Source organism: Alligator sinensis, unplaced genomic scaffold, assembly GCF_000455745.1.
Source record: "Alligator sinensis unplaced genomic scaffold, ASM45574v1 scaffold66_1, whole genome shotgun sequence".
Classification (NCBI taxonomy): domain Eukaryota; kingdom Metazoa; phylum Chordata; order Crocodylia; family Alligatoridae; genus Alligator; species Alligator sinensis.
Genome location: NW_005842484.1, coordinates 625,313 through 643,759, shown reverse-complemented (window position 1 = coordinate 643,759; position 18,447 = coordinate 625,313). Strand labels below are relative to the sequence as shown.

Here is an 18,447-nt window from a genome sequence, read left to right as displayed (position 1 = left end):
TGATACCTTGCATACACACATGCCTTTGGAAGCCACCTACCATTTTCTGCTGTGTCCAGCAGACGCTGACTGGGAGAGATGTGGCCACCTAGGACGTGGAGGAGGCAGGCAACATAGATCTTGTGCTTGGCTTTAGAGGCAATTATCTAGGCCAGATGTACAAAATGAATGGAGGACTGTGACCAGAATCTTATTTGACCCAAAAGAGGTATAGCTTCCTAGCAATCGGGAAGTGAAAGCAAGTATTGTTAGAAACTGGCACTACCTCATAATCACCCAATCTTAACGTGGGGGTCAGATAAATATATTAGTGCTTAACACCAATTTTAAAAGGAGGCTGTGTCCCTTCCCTGAGAAGTAAAGACATGATCTTGCATACCTCTTTAATCATTTTCCCTCTCAAAGTAGCAGTACTTTAGTCTTGCCTAATTTCAGCTGAAGCCAGCTTCCTTTCATCCACACATTTTTTTTTGTCTTTCTCATACTTCAGTAGTGCTGGCTGTATCAGTTGTAATAGCTACTATAGAATTGAGTGTCCCTAGCAATACAGTTGCCAGCTGAGTGCAGATAATCTTACTTGTTACTCTAGGTGATCTTGTCAATGTGGTGTGTCTCCATTTGGAGAGAAGCTGTTACTGACCACTACTGATATCTATAGAGAAATGATTGGAATCAGTCCCTACTCCTGCATCACATTTATGGATTAATAGAATTTTTTGTTCTAATTCCAGCCTGAGCCTACAGATCTGCTCTTAGAAAGTTGTTTAGCATCACTAGACTTGTACTCAGACCCTGCTTGTGAGGCATTCTGCTGATGTATGTGTTTTTTGGAGTGTGATAGCTACAGCTTTCCCTGTTTTTCCCAGAAATGGGAGGTCTTCAAAATTGTGATGGCTTTTTGATTGGATGAACTTTGTTTATTTGTTGAGAGTTTGGAGAGGGTGGTTCTGGGAAACAGGTATTTTCTGTTCCATTTAGTTTTGTGAATTGTTCTTCACGGATGTTTACTGCCTAGGTAGAAGGAGAATGTATTGCTTTTACAGGTTCTGGGTATAGGCTTTGACGTGTGAGGCGGCCAAGCTCAGTTCAGGTTGTCAGAATGGGAAATACAGTTTGGTCAATGGTATTGAATCTTTTTTTTTTCTCAGATAACTCTAAATTTCTTCAGTTCCACTTGGGATTAATGTCATACCAGCAAAATATACAACATTGTCATGGAATAGAAGGCTGATTTTACCATGTTTACTGCAGTGGTATTTATTTATATTACACAGTCTTAATAAATAGCAAATAAAAGCAACCGCTCTGTTGCCATGCGATTGCATAATTGAGCTCTCTTCACATAATATTTTGAAAAGCACTTTATTGATTCTTTTTCTCTTTAGAGATGTGCACTGACTTGTCAGATGCTCTTCCCTCTTTCTATGCCTGGTTTCTCTCTTGCTACTTTTTTGCCACTCTGTTTTTCCCCCCTGCAGATACTGTCCATTATTTGCCATGCTATATTCTTATTGCTTAGTGTAAATAGCCCTTTTTTTTTGCAACTGAGCACAAGTTTTACTATTCTGCCAGAACATGAATCTGGACTCTAGTTGCAGATAATGGAAAAAAATTAGGATTGGACTTTTCTATTCATGTCGGAGTTCTGTGGTTTTCTGTATCTTGAACTCACTTTTTTCCCCTAATTCCAAAAATAAAGAACTAAAAGTTTTTGCAAGAGGGCACCAAAATCTAAAAATTGTCCACTAAGTGACGTGTTTTATATATTTTACTCTTGAAAGGCTTCACTGGATTTTAAAACTATCCTTACAGAAGAGTTAATTTTCTAATCAAATTTTAGGGTTCTCCTCTCTCCCCTGCTTTGTGTCCGTCTTTTCTTAGATGGTGACTGGACTTGTATCTGTGTCCTGCACATCTGCTGGAATCTGTTGGACAACATATGTTTTAAAAAAAAACTTCAGATATCAGTTTTTATTTTAGACTTTAAATTCTTTTCCTTTTAGGTCAGAATTGAAGTCTGTCGTAGTACTTTATGGTTTCTCTTCCTGGCTTGTTATATCTTTTGAATGTGAGAGGCTGAGAGCTAAGAGGCTTGGGATGATATGCATTAGTGCTGAAAGCAAACGAGTAAGGTTAAAATGTAGGATTTCTTCATGTACATCATTTTCTGCTCAACTTTTAATTTTAATATTCTGCATTTGTCAATACTTGCAAATCTATCTTCGGTCCTGAAAAATCTTCTTTTAAAATACATTTGTTCATGTACATAATTGTTTCTATTGAATTTAGTACAACTCTCTTGTAAAACTTTACATGCTGGTGTTTGGATTGGGATACTTGCTATCTCACTGCTCGTATGTAACATTTAACATACCTTGTACAGACTTTGCTACCCTCCCTGAAGAACCCTGTGCAGTTTAGTTGCTCTGAATGTTTAAAAGTCAAATTCCAAAATTAAATTATTTTACTGAATGGCAAAAGAAACATTATAAGGGTTGATACTTGCTAAATTATAAATACAGTGTGACAACTGCATTCAGTTTCATAGTGAATATTTATCTGTGTAACTGTTTAAAGGTCAATTCTAGATAGACACTCTGGGGGAAAAAAAAGATCAGGATGTTTCACCTTAGATTAATAAATCTAGCCCACAACTTGGCCAGCAATATATCAGAATTTTAGAACTGTGTTGTTTTTCAACTGAATAAAAATGATTTAAGATGCATACCATTTGGAAGAGTGGTTTTTTTTGTTTGTTTGTTTTTTTACGACAATAAATATTACTTTTTGACCATATGTTCAGCAGCCGAAAAGCATTCTGAGCAAATATTGAATTATGTTTATTCTGTTTGTGTAGGACATTGTACCGGTGGATGCCTCTTATGAGGTGAAAGAGCTGTATGTGCCAGAAAACAAGCTGAAGTTAGCCAAAACTGATGCAGAGGCACTGTTAACGCTGGAAATAAATAAGGTATTTATGCGTCAGACACTTCTGAAGCCAGCGCCTGATCAGTCATTCAGAAATTTATCAGTGTAGTACCTATACTAGTTACAAAGGGTAACTTGGGTTCATTATTTTTTCCCCTTTTTGAAGAGGACTCTGGAAGAAACAGCAAAAGATCAGAGGAAAGCAAATACTAGTCTCCTTGACCTCAAAAGGGTGGGGTAGCGTTTCAAGTAAAATTTTAGCTGTTTCTCTTAACGTTTTTACTTGAGTCATCCATTCCATCTGCAGTCTCTTGCCTGCTTTTTATCAGTAAATGTTTCTACTTTCTGTCTAAATGTGTGTCTCCCTTCTTTTTTTCTTCAAGAAGGTTTATAACATCTGAGTGATTTGCAATTATTTCATCCTTTGTTTTATTAATTGACGTAGTTTTTTTTTGTTGCTTGCTTTCCTTCATGCCTTTAGTTAATATGAGCTCATGTTCCTTTTTTGTTTCCGCTGAGTTTCGCTTCTTGAAGCCTTGATCTTTTCTGTTCTTGTCTGGTTAATTCTTCTTCTTTCCAGTTCAGTTTTGAACCAGTTGTTTGAAAAACCACTAGCTGCTTTTTGTTTCTTGTATTTTTTTTTCCCAAAGGAATTAGGCCTTGATCCAATGAAGTACTTAAACACAAACTTAACTGTAAGCACATGAATTTTTCCTCTTGAAAGTTTTAACAGAGGTATTGATGCTTAAACTTAAGCATCTGCTTAAGTGCCTTAAGGGATCAAGGTCTCTGTGAGTTAACCTAAGCTGTTTGGAGATTGCCTAGCCTTTGTCCATGCTTCAGGGTTTTAACACTTCTCACTTTAGCTTTCGAGATTCCTTACACTGATACTTTCTTTTGAAGCTCTTTATTCCTTTGCTGAAATAAGTTCTCCCAATCACTAGCTGTATTCTCTCCTTCTGAATCACTTGGCTCTTTTCTGAAGTGTTTACTAAGTACCAAACAAGCACATAATGCAAGCAAAGGGAGAAAATCTGGATCTTGATTGTCTCAACATAATGCAGTGAAGATTAATCATGCTTGTATTACAAGCTTTCTTGCGAAAGGGACTTGCACAAGCTCAGCAAACTCTTCCATGTCAGAGTTGGCCAAGCCTTGTTAATATACATGCATAAATAATAAAGGCCACACATTGAGCCATAGCGTAACTCTTTAAGTGTATAAAGGAGGAAATTCCTTGTAACCTGATAGGTCTTCAAATGAAATAAATTCTAGTCTGATTATTAAGAGACTTTCTCCCTTGCTCTGTCTCATAGCTGCTTTCTGCTATAAAAACACCACTTCTAATATACTGAAAGATTAGAACTTTTACCAGTTATTCCCAGGATTTTGATATTTTTGGGTTAAATTTGTGTGTTACTTTTTTAGCAAGCCACCACACAAAACAAAGCAACTTTGTTAACAAAAGGTGGCCCTTTCCATTGCAGATCTGTCTGAATTCTGCAAACTTGAGCTAGCGTGTGTTAAGACACAAACTACTTATAATTGTTGTGTGGCACCTAGATATTGCATCTAGTGGTATAATGGAAAGATAAGTTATACATTTGGATTATTTTCTTTGAGGAGGAAAGGGACATCCTTACTAATGGAAGAGATCTCAAACTCTGCACAAGTGATAAATGCCTCATTCATTTAAATGCTGTAGTTTGCTTATGTGCCCCTGAAGATTAATGTGGGGGAGATCCACATCCTGGAAAATTCTTAAGGTGCCCTGGCTTGTTGTGGGAAGTTGATCTCATATAAGTATCTTTCTTTCTCTCTATCAGGTGGATATGCAGTGGGTGCAAGTACTGGCAGAGGGTTGGGCAACGCCACTCAATGGCTTTATGAGAGAGAGAGAATACTTGCAGTGCCTTCATTTTGATTGTCTTCTGGATGGTAAGGCCTTTCAGTACAAAAAACCCTTTTAGAGCCATCCCAGAGGCCTAGCCTTATTGTTCTGTGCTTTGTCATGTGGAAGAATTGCATTAGGCTTGTGGATGACTAGTGCTGGAGGATCAAATCTTGGAAAGGTTTAAACTGAAGACTTGTTCCTTGGTCCTTTCCTTCTTGTGACTTGATTGGTTTGTTCTCTAAACTAAAATTTTTGTTTGCCTTCACAGGTCATACATTTCAGCAGTGGACCTGTTTTTCAAATTTTCTTAACATCCTTAGAAAAAGTTTGCCATTCTCCAATCTTGTTTTGTACAAATGCAGGTTTAGATTTGGATAAATAACTTTCAGGATGTGGCTCTGGGCCAGGATTGTCCAAAGGCAAGACACACGAGCTGTGATGGAGTTAAGTTTTGGATCCTGGCAATCAGAATGGAGGAGTCTTATGCCCCTTCTATTCCTCGTCTAAGGCTATTTATTCCATTTCTGTTTGATTTTTGCTCTTTCTGCTTACTGTGGTAAGTGGGGAATAATAATGACTCATTTCTGGGACTTCTGCCGTTCTTGCTTCTTTGATTGCTGTGCTGCCTCCAACACTTAATATGTCTTTCTAGTTCTAGCATTCCAGGTAACCTGTGTTCTTTCTATGCAAACACCTCTCTAAGTTCTCTTATTTCTTTTGCATATCTTACAGATTCCAGATCATGTAATCAAATGCTGTCGCCAAATTTGCCTTGTCTCTTGGGACTTCATTCATCTTGTTTTTCCTTTTTTTAATTGTTCTATTTCTTTGTGTATCCCTCCTGTGAAGCTTATGCCACAAAGGCTTTAGCTTTCTTTTGTGTCTTGTATCCCTAAACATTCAGTAACTTAGTAAAAATAATATAGGTCCTTTTATAGTTGTGGTATAATTACCACAAACCAGGTTAATGAGAAGACAATTGATTGTTTTAATATCTTTAGAATAATAGCTGATCTTTTCAATGACTTTAAATACAGTTTATTTTTCTTTGAGTGTAGCTGTCATATTAGCTGTTTTAATTTGCTGGTTTTACCTGGCTTTATTTGTAAATGTAGCAGTTATCAGCATTGTTTCCATATCTAACATAAACAAGAAATACAGGAAGCTATTAAGAGACAGTAGAATCTGGGAACAGATGCTCAGGTTAGGGATGGAAATGGTACATGCATTGCTGACAAGCCACTTAAGATCTATCCTTTGATCACGTTTTTATCATTTCAGATATGATTATTTCAGAGTACGAACTAAAATGAAGCAGAAAAATTTAACGTTTTCAGGTTGAATGCAGAAACAAAATATGTTACCTTGAAAGTAATTGGGAATTATGATGCTACATGCCAGCTTTGTATCGTAGAATCATAGACAGTTAGGGTTAGAAGGGACCTCAGGAGGTCATTGAGTTCAACCCCCTGCTCAAAGCAGGACCATCCTCAACTAGATCATCCCAGTCAAAGCTTTCTTTAGCTGGGTTTTGAAAACCTCCAAGGATGGAGCTTCCATCACTCTGTAGGTAACCTGTTCCAGTGTTTTCTACTCTCCTAGTGAGAAAATTCTTCCTAATATCTAACCTAAACCTCCCTTGCTGTAACTTGAGACTGTTGCTCCTTGTTCTGTCATCTGCCACTACTGAGAACAGTCTAGCCCCATCCTCTTTTGAACTTCCTTTCAGGTATTCAAAGCCTGCTATTAAATCTCCCCTCGGTCTTCTCTTCTCTAGACTAAATAAGCCCAGTTCTTTCCTCGGAAGTCATGTCCGCATCCCCCGAACCATTTTTGTGGCCCTCTGCTAGACTCTCTCCAATTTGTCCACATTCTTTCTGTAGTGGGGGTGCCCAAAACTGAACACAGTACTCCAGATGTGACCTCATCAGTGCTGAATAAAGGGGAATAATCATACCCCTTGACCCTACTGCCAACACACCTACCAGTGCAATCATACTTTTGTTCTACGTCTTTCATTTTTTTAAGCTACGTTTATGGGTTTTCTCATAAACCTTGTATACACAGGGGTAGATGGAGAGCAGTATCTTGTATCCATGCCACAATAATTTATTTTGAATATCAGGAGTTCCTTACTATTGATTTTGCTCTAGAAGGGATGCAGTCTAGAAGTAGTTAAACCAGTAGCCTCTCACCACAAGAATGAACTTGAAGGACTGCAAAGGGGTCTCAATGATTTGTTTATCTTATAACCTTGACAAAAGGTCTATTGCTATAAACAGAATGGAGATAACAGAATGCTTTTGGTATTTGGCACCTGCATGAATGTTTCTTTTGGGAAGTGACTGGTTATTTACTCAAGGGTGGTGTGTGTGTGTGTGTGTGTGTGTGTGTGTGTGTGTGTGTGTTCCTGAATATGTTGAAACAACAAAAGGTCTGAAAGCTTTGGTAAGTTCCATCCAGGTCGGGTACCCTAACTTCTGGGCTGGGGGAGCCAGCCCACTTCCAGTGTTGTGTCCCCATCCCCCACCAGGGTCTGTCTTGAGCAGGTGCTGCTCCTGTCCTTTTGTCTTCTCTGGACACCTTTTTTTTTTTTTGGGGTGGGGGGGTGTTAACTGTTTATGGTCAATTTGATTTTTCAAAAACTGTTGGATAACTGCTAGCACTGGAGACAGCATCTTGCCAATTAATGGCCTAGCTGTTGTTGACTTCACTTCTTTGAGGCAGTCAGACACTTAGGGTAAATAGCTACCATTATTTTGTTTTTATTATTCATAATATCCCCTTTGATCAAACTCATTGTAGTCGGATGAAGTATTATATAAACTTAAACTGTGGTTCAAACAGAAAATAGAACATCACTGTTGCACTGCATGTGCAGGTTTTAATAAGTTTGACACAACTTAAAATTGACCCTTTTAAAAGGCTAGTCTGCTTGAAACATTATCCTTTGACAAGTAACAAGCATTTCTTATAGGATACTGTTCCTCTCAGTGCAGTCATTACGATTTCACAATAATAATAAATAAAAACCTTGTTGCCTGACTTCATGCAGGGAGCTTTCTAACACGCAAAAATCCTGCATGCAAGGCTCTTAATCTGATGCATTTATCAGAATAGGTATAATTGCTCTGAAATTACAAAAATTCATGTTAAGAGGTATGTGTGGCCACGTGTGAAACAGGGATGGAGGAAAAATCTGTCAGGTGCGAATTAAGGGGGAGCTGAGCGCCCCCATAAGAGACGGGAGACCCCGTGCAAGATTTGAAAATCATAACCTGGAGGGGATCTCTGATCAGATTGATCCTTCACTTAGGTGGACTTGTTAATCAATGAACTAGTTACATTTTTTTGCAGACCACGCCAAGAGTCAAAGTGTAATTCGAACTCTGGTACAATCAGCACTTGATTATCAGAATAGTTGTTCAGCAGCTCTAAAAAGTCAGATCCCTTTTAAAGATGTCTCAAACTAGGCACCGGGTAGTAAAAGTCACTTTTGGCACAATGTGGAGAAGTCTTGAAAGTCTGAAAATAGTACTTCCAATCATTTTAAACCTCACAGTGAACATTTACATAGCTTATTAAGATTAAATAGGTGGCTATGAGATCCTTCTGATGCTTTCTTAATAGTTTAACCATTAAAAAGCAGATTGCTATTCCTTGTACTACTTTCAGGTTCTCATAAACTATTTTTAAAGTTTTGTTTTTTTTAAATTCCATGGATGTGTTTTGATGAGGTATGGCAGTTTGACAAGTCTGTAAACCAGTCTAGTAACTGTTTTTATTAGCCGCTGCACATTGCGGATAAAACACAAATGGTCATAAGTTATACCAAGTAGCATTTCTTATTGACCGAAACAGTTTTCAGTTCTGGATTGTGCAGTGCAGCTGCATGGCCACAAGTATAGCCACGTTTGCATTCCATAGGTAACTACAGTAAGTCCATTTTTCTGAGAGCACTGATGGTGTGTTTCCCACCTCTCATCCCCCTTTTCCCCAAAAGTACTTTTTTGGCCTAATTTGGCTCTGCTATAAACAACATCGATGAAAGCAGAGTAGAGGTAGTTAAACCCATGCATTTTAAAAATCCAACCCCAGATGCTTTCAGATTTTTTTTTTTTTTTTTTTTGAAAAGTCCCATCCGTAATTCTCGCATTATCCAGATGAACACTACTTTTTCTGAATTCTTGTTTAAATACCTGTGTGTGTGTGTGTGTGTGTGTATGTGTGTGTGTGCTTGGTCTAGCATGCAGTAGCTAATCTGAGTGACTCGATGATAACAAGAATAATAAAGTTGTGTAGTTCCTTCTCCCCCAGTATGTAGTTAGTCTTGCATAGCCTCAAGCTTACACTAGTGTTTGGGCCTCCGTGTACATTGAGTACTTAAATACACTGTCTCAGTGTACCCACCTGTACTCTAGAGAAAACCTTTAGAAGTTAAGCATTAAATAATACAGCTTTGCAAAATTCTAAGTAAGCCAGAGTGAGCAACTATTTCGACAGTCATGGAAAATACTTAAAAATTAATTTTGCCACCACAAGTGCACAGGTAGACTTCACAAGGCAACTTAAATATTTTTGCCCAACTGTCTCTTAAGTGCTACTTGATCCTTTAACGACTTTTGAAAACAGGATCTGCATGCTAAGACTGTGCAGAACACCTTTTATTTTGGTTTATGAGAGAGGGGGAATGTTGAAAGAATTATTGTATTTTCTCTTAACCTTTTCCACCCAACTTCATCATTTTAACTTCCTGCCTCTAGGGGCAGGTTTAAAAGAATGTTTTTAAAATTTATTGTTTAAACAGTGTGAGTTCAGCATAGGGCCTGAGGTGAAATCCTGACCCCATGGAAGTCAATGGCAAAACTCCCGTCAGCTTCAGGGGTGGAGGGAGGGGAGGAAAGATTTTGCCCCAGGAGAACACCCAGGAGTGTCTTGCTTTTTGGTAAGTATGCTGCTTAGACCTCAAGCATTTGCACATGATTTATAATACCTAGTCCACTAACTTCTCAGACCTGACTCTTATGTTGTAGTCAAGAAAAACAAGACTTCCAGCATCTAGTGATGAAGTAAATGTGATTAAGTAAATGTTTAAAAATGAAGACCACATGTAGCTTTAGAAGTGACTTGCATTTGGATAGTTTTCTGGGGCAGTTGATAACTTTGCAACTAAGCCAAAACATGCGCAATGCCTGCTTTACTTATCCATTGATCTGTTTTGAAATATCTGGGTACACATGTGTTAGTGTGAACACATGTTGGTTCTTTGAAGTATTACAAAATGCACTTTTGAAATAATTGAATAATATAAGCAGAATGCTTTACTCCTTTTCATCAGAATTCAGCAAGAATTTGAAGTATGGCAAATAAGAATGCTAGATGGGAGGTCGTGTCAAATCCTTATTCCACAGCTTAGTGCCCACTAGACTTGTAGGTGAGCTCTTAATTTAAGAGCAACATCAGACAGTATCAGAGAGCCAACTCTCTCTTTTTGAATATTTCTTCTTGAACCACATATCCTAGCATGCAAGGCCTGTTCTGGCATCCATAAAGATTGGAATATTACTGGATTCAAAAGATTTGCACCCTTGAACAGGTTTTTGGGGAGGGGTTTTGACAAATAGGTGGCATTATATATGTTCATACTGGTATTAGTGTATGTTTTGATGATTTTTCATCACCATTTTTTTTTCAAACGTGTTTGCTCCTTTTCTAGGACTCAATGCTGACATTTCTCTGTAATAACTGCATCTTGTACAAGAGTATAGTCTCAGCTGTTTTATTCTAGAATGTGTCCCTTGACCACTAGTGAAGTGTGATATCTTAAACTGTATATCATAGAAAAAAACTGTATTGTAACTTGTGAGAATTTTTTGCAATACCCTGTTTGGTAACCATTGTTATATGTGTTCTTTCCCTGAAGGGGGCATTATTAATCTGTCAGTGCCTATAGTGCTGACAGCTACCCAGGAAGACAAAGAGAGATTGGATGGATGTACAGCTATTGCACTAGTATATGATGGGCGCCGTGTGGCCATTCTCCGTAACCCAGAGTTCTACGAGCACAGAAAAGAGGAGCGCTGTGCCAGACAGTGGGGAACAACATGCAAGGAACATCCCTATATCAAGGTTGTTTTGGACAGCTAGTTCTCATTAAAACTGAGTTTTGTGTTTTTGTTTTTTTGCAAGACTGCAATGCAGAGTTGACATTAGCTTTGATTTTTACATTTGATCAAAGCTTCTTTCACTTTGTGTTTAATTCTTAGGGAAAAATAAAGCTTGACTCTTCTGTATATCTGATCTCTGCTGGATACTTCATACTGTCTAGCATGCAGAATTCTAACATCCCTATCTACAAGTGAAGTGAATTAGAATGTGTTGTAGATGCAGTGGTGGAAAGAAGGGGATTTTTCTCTGTTTGCATCTAGGAAATGCATCCTTCCCTGGTCCCAATTGCACTATCAGATCTTTTAAATCAGCAGATGCACATGCTTGTAAGGCAGGAAAACATCTATTCTCCCTGCACATAGAGCAGTTGTAAGTCGCGTTGTCTGGATGTTCTGAAATAATTTGAAGCATTTAGGCTAGTTCACTATCTTCACAAGTCTACTTGCTCTCCTCAATACATCTCTTCTTATCGCAATGCTGACTGGCACACTGGAGTATTATTTCTTTCGTTGAGTGTTCTTCATAAATGTACTGTGGTTTGTAAATTGGGCAGACAGTACATTAAATAATTATGTATGTTATCAAATGACAGTTAAATTGCTTTCTGTAGCCAAGGTGTCTTTCATATGCTATTTTTTGGCAGGTTAATGGCTCAATTGGCTTATTTTTAAAATCTCAAACTAACAGTGAGTTTATCCTTATAGAGGAAATGCCTTGCATATGTCAAAATCTAACCATAGTCGATCATTGTTCTACTTTTTAAAAAAAACTTTTAATGATGGCACCAGGACATTGACCATTAAACATTCTTGCAAAAGTGGTAACTATATCTGGAATATTACAATCTTATCTTATTAAATTCAGCCTAAACTGATTTTGGCAATTACATATTCCATCACATACAGTGTCAGGTCTTGTACATTTGGTGGATGGATGTAAGTGTGTCATTTAAATGAAAATAGAAAATAACTTCAATTATCACCAAACAGTGACATTAAATACTACAGTTTATTTTGAAGGCCTTTAATTATGCCACCAACTGCAGGGCAACTTGGTAAGATTGATAAAGAATGTGTGCCATGTTCTCTGTTCTGTTCTGGCAGGTTTGTACCACTGTGTCGGTGGAAGCGTCCCCTCTCTAAGGGGGATTCTCTGGGTGGCATGAAACTGATATTTCATATTCTCCATACCCCTTTCTCTCTTGTTCTCTGGACCTGCAGATCAGGAGACTTTTGGGAGATAGAGGCACCCATGGTCCTAGCATCCTTAAGCCCCAGTAGTTTTAGCTCTTAGAATAGTCCCTATTGGACTATTGGGAGAACAAGGTAGGATAGAGCAGTTAAGTCTAGGTTTGTATCTTTAATATCTTGACTTTATTCCTTCATGTTTTGCATGCAGTTTTGGCACTATTTTTGTATTCTTCATATTCCCTGATCTTGGAAAATAATGGTGAAATCTTGTACACATGCAGGGACTTACTGGGTCGTTTGTTCTTTCAAAAGGGTAGCCTTTTGTAAATGTGTGGTTTGTTTATTTATTTATTTTGGTAAAAAATCTATAAGCTGCTAATGTTTTGTAAAGATTGAAGTGTACCAACATGTCGTGTCTTTAAAAAATACCTTAATAAAGTACATGATATGACCGTGAATAAAAAAAACATGGCCAAGATTTAAAAGATTTATTTTCAGACTTCCAGTTTTATTCATAAATTGAACTGGGAGAATAATCAGTCAAAACCATTTCTTTTACTTGCTACCAATAAGTGTTATATATTGCTATTGTATCAGCCAGATTTTGTGACCTTCAATCCAGTATTGAATTATTTGAGTTTTGAATTTGCGTAAGACATGCAACTTTGTTAAGCTTCACATAGGTCATTTCCCAGGGATGTATGATCTTTTGTCTATGGGTGTTGACTAGTTATACTGGTCCGTGTTGGTTACTTATGTATATTAGTGCACTTTTGGATGCTTTGAAGAGAATTGCATGTGCCAATCCATATTAGTTTTGCTCACTCTCTTTGCACTAGGGCGTAACAGATTCAGACCATATTTCAATGATTTTGAAAATTACTAGATAGACTATAGAGAATTTTTCTCAAATGGATTTAACTCAGAACAGCTTTTTTGGTCATCAAATGCACTTAAGCACAATTCTTTGAATGTTCAAGACGGCTGACAGTCATCTGTTTGTAACGGAAGTGTAGTTGTGTTAGTTTATATGCTGTTTTTTTGTGTAGATGGTTATGGAACAAGGAGACTGGCTTGTTGGTGGAGATCTACAAGTCCTCGACCGTATTTATTGGAATGATGGTCTTGATCAATACCGTCTCACACCTACTGAACTAAAGCAGAAGTTCAAGGAAATGAATGCAGGTGAGTCCATGTTGGAATTGTCTCCTAGTACACCATATTATCCTGCCATTTCCTGTATTGGATTCAAATTTGTGATGTACAGACACCATTCTGCATTGTCATTGCGCACACATGCTGAAGTGAAGCACCTTTTCTGGTGATTTAATTTAGAATGCCATAGTCTTGACACCTAATTCACTAATACTAATGCAGAATACTAATTCAGCAGAAATACACTAATACTAATTCAGCAGAAATTTAGTTGCCAATCAGTTTATTTTCATATCTGTTTTCAGTTAAAAGTAATCAACATTTCAGGACAGAAACATTGAAATGGTACAGGATGTTCTAAACCAGAATTTTTGTTTAATTTTTTTTCATAAGTGAGAGTTCACAAATCCATTGTGATACCAGAAAAATTAAGTTTGCTGTTTTTGCTCCTTTCTGATGTAAAAAAGAGCTGCTTTTGTTCATTAGAAATATTGCCTTGCCTTCCCTGCCTCTCCCTCTCCTTTTGGAAACCTAGAGGAGTGTTTTTTCTTGGCTTCCTTAGAGGCAGAGATTTGAGTAATTTTGAGATTTTTAGTTAGGTTATCTTAAGCTTTGTTTTCCTGCCAAACTCTAAGTGGGGTGGGAGTTGCAAAGCTCTTGCACACTTAAAAAAAATCTCTGCTTCTTTTAGTTGAAAGAAGTTGTTCTCCTCCTCTTCCTCCATTTCTCTAAAGAGGATTATGGTTATTAATATTAAAGATTTATAACAGGGCAGACATTTGACCAAAGGAAGGGAGAGAGGGGTGGGGGAGAGAAAAAGAGAACTTTCAGGCATCCTTTTTTACAGCTTTCTTTTTTTTTTTTTTTAAAGAAAAAGACATAACTATATTCTTAAAATTGGTGGGTCATATTTTAATGACTCCTGTTGTTTGTAATTATCCAACTGTTGGTGTTTTGTATCCGTTTTATTCTCTAGAATTATTTCAAGTATTTTTTTTTTTTTTTTACTTTCGAATTATCTTCATTTTCTTACAGTTTTTAAATTTGTTTCATGCTGCTCTTTGGGAACAAAACCCATTAGCGTTGCAAATATGTAGTAGCTTAGCAACAAGTATTACAGTTCTTTTCAAAGTATTTCAAAGCTGATTTCTAGCATTGCATCAGAGAAGAGAAGCCAGAGCGCTAGTTTATTTGTTTGCCATTTTATTGTGTTAAATAACTAACAGACCAACTGGTAATAGCTTGGCAGGGTACTTGTTTGTTCTTCACATCTCTAGTGCAGCAACAATAAGCAGGCTGCTACAAAAACAGGTTGCCTCCCCCCCCCCTTTCCTTATTGTTACAATGAAATAAATTCATTGTTTGCACATACAGAGTTTTGCTGATGGTTTGCTTTAACTTTTGTTACCTATTGTGCAAGCATACTTTTTGACAGGTAAAAATCCTGTTCTCTAGGTTGCATTACTTTTTTATAGCAAAGTATTCTAGGCAAAATTGTTATGCTGTTATGTATGGTTCCTTCCCCCCACCCTTTGGTTTATAGTGGAAGGAATATGAGTTTTTTTTAGTTTGATGTATTAATGAGCTAACAACTAGTTCAGCTGATTGTAGTCTGAATCAGCTACTTACATTAGTAAATGTTATGCCATGTATTTTGTCACAATGATAGTCAAAGGTGAAAAAGACATTTTGGGTTGTGCTAGATGTCCTTATTTTTTTCATAGACTAGGTTCTAAATCCTTTCCCACTAACTAGACCCTTAAGTATGATCATCTTGCACAAGTCCCTGAACACTCTTTAATGTAACATTAACATACTGTCATCTGAATACTTAAGAAAACATTGTTTTTGTAACATACAGTCAGTTTTAAGAGTAAGTGGCAAAAAAACAGCAAATAGGAAGAAAACCCACTCCCTTTTGTATTAACCGTTTCAAGGAGTTAAGCAGGGTGGATAAGATTTGCACTGGGATGCCAAAGTCTGCATAGCCACTTAATCTATGGAATAGGACTTGGCTCTTCATTTACCATTAAAATCAAGTGTAGAATCTATTTAGTCTTGACACGGGCAACATGTGTGGGCTTTCTTTTGAAATTCAGTTTACATACTTCTGTACACTTAAGGGAGTTTGAACAATTTGAAGAGGAGACTTATAATTATTGAGGACATTATAGACTTCTGACAATATGATTATTTGAAAGATTATGTGCATTTTGTTTTAAAGCCTCTCATTCATTAAGTCCGTAAATGTTCAAAGCATCTCTATGTGACCTGGAACCATTACTAATGTGATGTTTATTTAGTTGAGGTCAGTAGAAAGCTACTTGAATCCATATAGTTAAGGCACCTCTTGAGAAAATACTTTGCCTATGTTTTGTTGGACCTCATTTTATTAGAGATCACTGCATGAGTTACCAGTTCTCCTGTTTGTGAGTTCTGGCATAACCTCCCACCTCACATTCCTGAGAAAAGTACAATAGGTTCAGTAGAAAAGTGGTTTTAGAAGTCTTGTACAGACATTCATTTTCTCCTGGGAGTTGCTGTTTTCCCTGGAGAAAACCAGGAGTTTGCAGATGTTCAGGCTTTTTCTCCCAGAGTAAAAATGGCTGCTCCAGGAGAAAAATAACCTGGGAACAACCAGGGTTAAATTGCTCCCGAAAGAGTTTCTCTTGGGAAAGTGGAAGTCTTTTCCCCTCCGGGGAGATAGTATGTCACGCTTTGGACCCTGCTGATCCAGTAGGGAGCAGAACAGACTTTCTTTGCAATCCCCACATTATGCTGTAGAAAAAAACAGGTTGACCATAGGCAGTCTGGTCAACCAGTTGGGGTTGCCCTATGCACGGATGCTATTTGTCGCCAAGCAGACTAAGGGAGTATGCAGAACATTCTGAGTTGTGTGCACAGGGACCCCCTGGCTGAGCATTGTAGGAGATTGCAAGCTCTCCACTCTTCATGGCCTCAGCATTTAAATGTTGCTGTTTGTACACATGTCTCTGGGTAAGCTTTTCTACCAGGAGAACAAGCATGGGAGAATTCTCTCAGATTATTAGGTTGTATATATGCAGCAAGTAATATTTTACATATTTATAAAGCATATTCAGTTAATTTCAGCCACTGGAAATAGATGAATAGGAAACATGAAACCAGGCAGTCATTGGATAACTGATAAATATCATGAAGCCTAATGATATGCTTCTGGAGAGATGTCTAACTGAGTAACTGCAGCCTAAATGCACTTTCTGAATCCACTTAAGATGTGGTCCTTTGTAGAGTTCATTATAATAGTTTCCTGAAGCAATTTGTATATTTATACAGCAGTTCATTGACAAAACTTGATAACTAAAATAACTAAAAACTATCTTGTTAATGGTTGCTCTTTTTTGGCTGCTTCACTGGGATTCCAGTTTGAAAGTCCATAGTGTCTTGTTTGGCCAGTTCCAAGAGCCTGTTAAAATATGTAGTACATGTATGTAGAGTACCACTTGTGATCTGAACTGTGCAGATTGTAACTCTAAATATTTTGGCCCTCTCTTCTTTCCATAGATGCAGTCTTTGCATTCCAGCTACGCAACCCAGTGCACAATGGGCATGCTCGTTTAATGCAGGATACTCATAAGCAGCTTTTAGAACGAGGCTACCGCCGTCCAGTTCTGCTCCTGCATCCACTTGGTGGCTGGACAAAGGAGGACGATGTTCCGCTGATGTGGCGTATGAAGCAACATGCAGCAGTACTTGAGGAAGGAATACTGAATCCAGAAACAACAGTGGTGGCCATATTTCCTTCTCCCATGATGTATGCTGGACCAACTGAGGTAGACACATTGTGACAATACAGAAAAAACCTTCAGCAGTATCCTGTCTTTGTTTTGTGCTGTGTTGTTTTTACTGGCAGTTGAGCATTTTAATAACTACTTTTAGCATAGAAAATCCCTTTCTGTACAGGCAAATATGTTTCTACAAAGAATCTTCCAATTCATAGGGTTTTTTAACAGGGTTAGGGAGAAAGCATGAGCGAGCAGTGCTAGATTTTTAGATGCTTCTTTCCTTTTGCATGGTAAAAGGACATGATGACACATTAACTCTTCCTCTCTTTTCACCTTTTTCAGATGGAGTCATGAGGTCTAGTAGCACATTGAACAAATGCCAAAAGAAACAAGAGTTTTAGAGATTCAAGTTTTATGACCCAAATAAAAGAAGGGTGGGGGGGTGTACACGAATTAGAAGAAATGGCTTTGTTTATTTTTTGGCAAACTTAATCCAGGGAGAATTGCTTCAAGGTATTACATTAAAATTCCTATGAAATAACTCTTTGGCAAGACTTTGTTTAGAAGTTAAGGCTTGGATTGAACCCCCTTGAGAATGTGGGAGGCAGCAAAGAGAATAAGTGTTCACATTTGGGGGAGATTGGTTGGCTCGGGGGTATAGGTTCTATATCCCACTATCGTTTTTTTTCTCTAGGTCGCAGGAAGTTCAGATTCTGACTAGGTTCCCAATAGCTGAAAATTAACCATCTGATGACTTTTTGGTCATCTTAGCCACATTACCAGGAAAAAGGGGTCCCCACAGCAAAAATAAGCCATTGTGGTAGCCATTCATTTGTTTTCCTTGTTGGCAAGTTCAGCAAGTATGGAGACCTGAAGTATCTTTCATTCCACAGAGAGGAGTTAGTTCCAGATCACAGTTGAGCCTGTGAGAGAGGTTGTGCTATGTGCTGCAATGGTTGTGTTTTGAAGATTAACAAGTCTTCAACCTCCAGCTCTGTGGCATCTAGAAGTTGATTGATGCAATATATTTTTAAATACTTGTTTTTGACATCTTATTAATAGTGTTCTCACTTTTTAAGATTTTTGAAAGACATTAGCATTCTGACTGCTTTGGCTACTTGGTGACACTGTTGTGGTTAAGAAAACCATATGCAAGTGAATTGAGTTGAACAATACAACTTTCTTACTTCCTTAATTTCTAGTGTGAATCTTAATTATAAAAGAAAGAACAAAATTCTTCCCACAACCTTCAGTCATAATCTTGAATAAAACAAGAAACATCTCCTAATTTATGAAGCATTTCCAATGACCTCAGAAAGCAGACTGCCAATAACATATTTTTAGCCAA

At 37.7% G+C, this 18,447-nt stretch overlaps 1 protein-coding gene across 2 annotated transcripts in view; it reads left to right on the top strand.

The window, feature by feature from the left end:
- PAPSS1 (3'-phosphoadenosine 5'-phosphosulfate synthase 1) overlaps nucleotides 1-18,447 on the top strand; it is a 66,977-nt gene that overhangs the window by 32,358 nt on the left and 16,172 nt on the right. For both annotated transcript variants that reach the window (XM_006031132.3, XM_014523413.2), the window contains 5 exons: nucleotides 2,858-2,971; nucleotides 4,755-4,866; nucleotides 10,746-10,951; nucleotides 13,230-13,365; nucleotides 16,879-17,147. In XM_006031132.3, coding sequence (XP_006031194.1) covers nucleotides 2,858-2,971; nucleotides 4,755-4,866; nucleotides 10,746-10,951; nucleotides 13,230-13,365; nucleotides 16,879-17,147 — 837 coding nt within the window. The remainder of the gene's footprint in view (nucleotides 1-2,857; nucleotides 2,972-4,754; nucleotides 4,867-10,745; nucleotides 10,952-13,229; nucleotides 13,366-16,878; nucleotides 17,148-18,447) is intronic.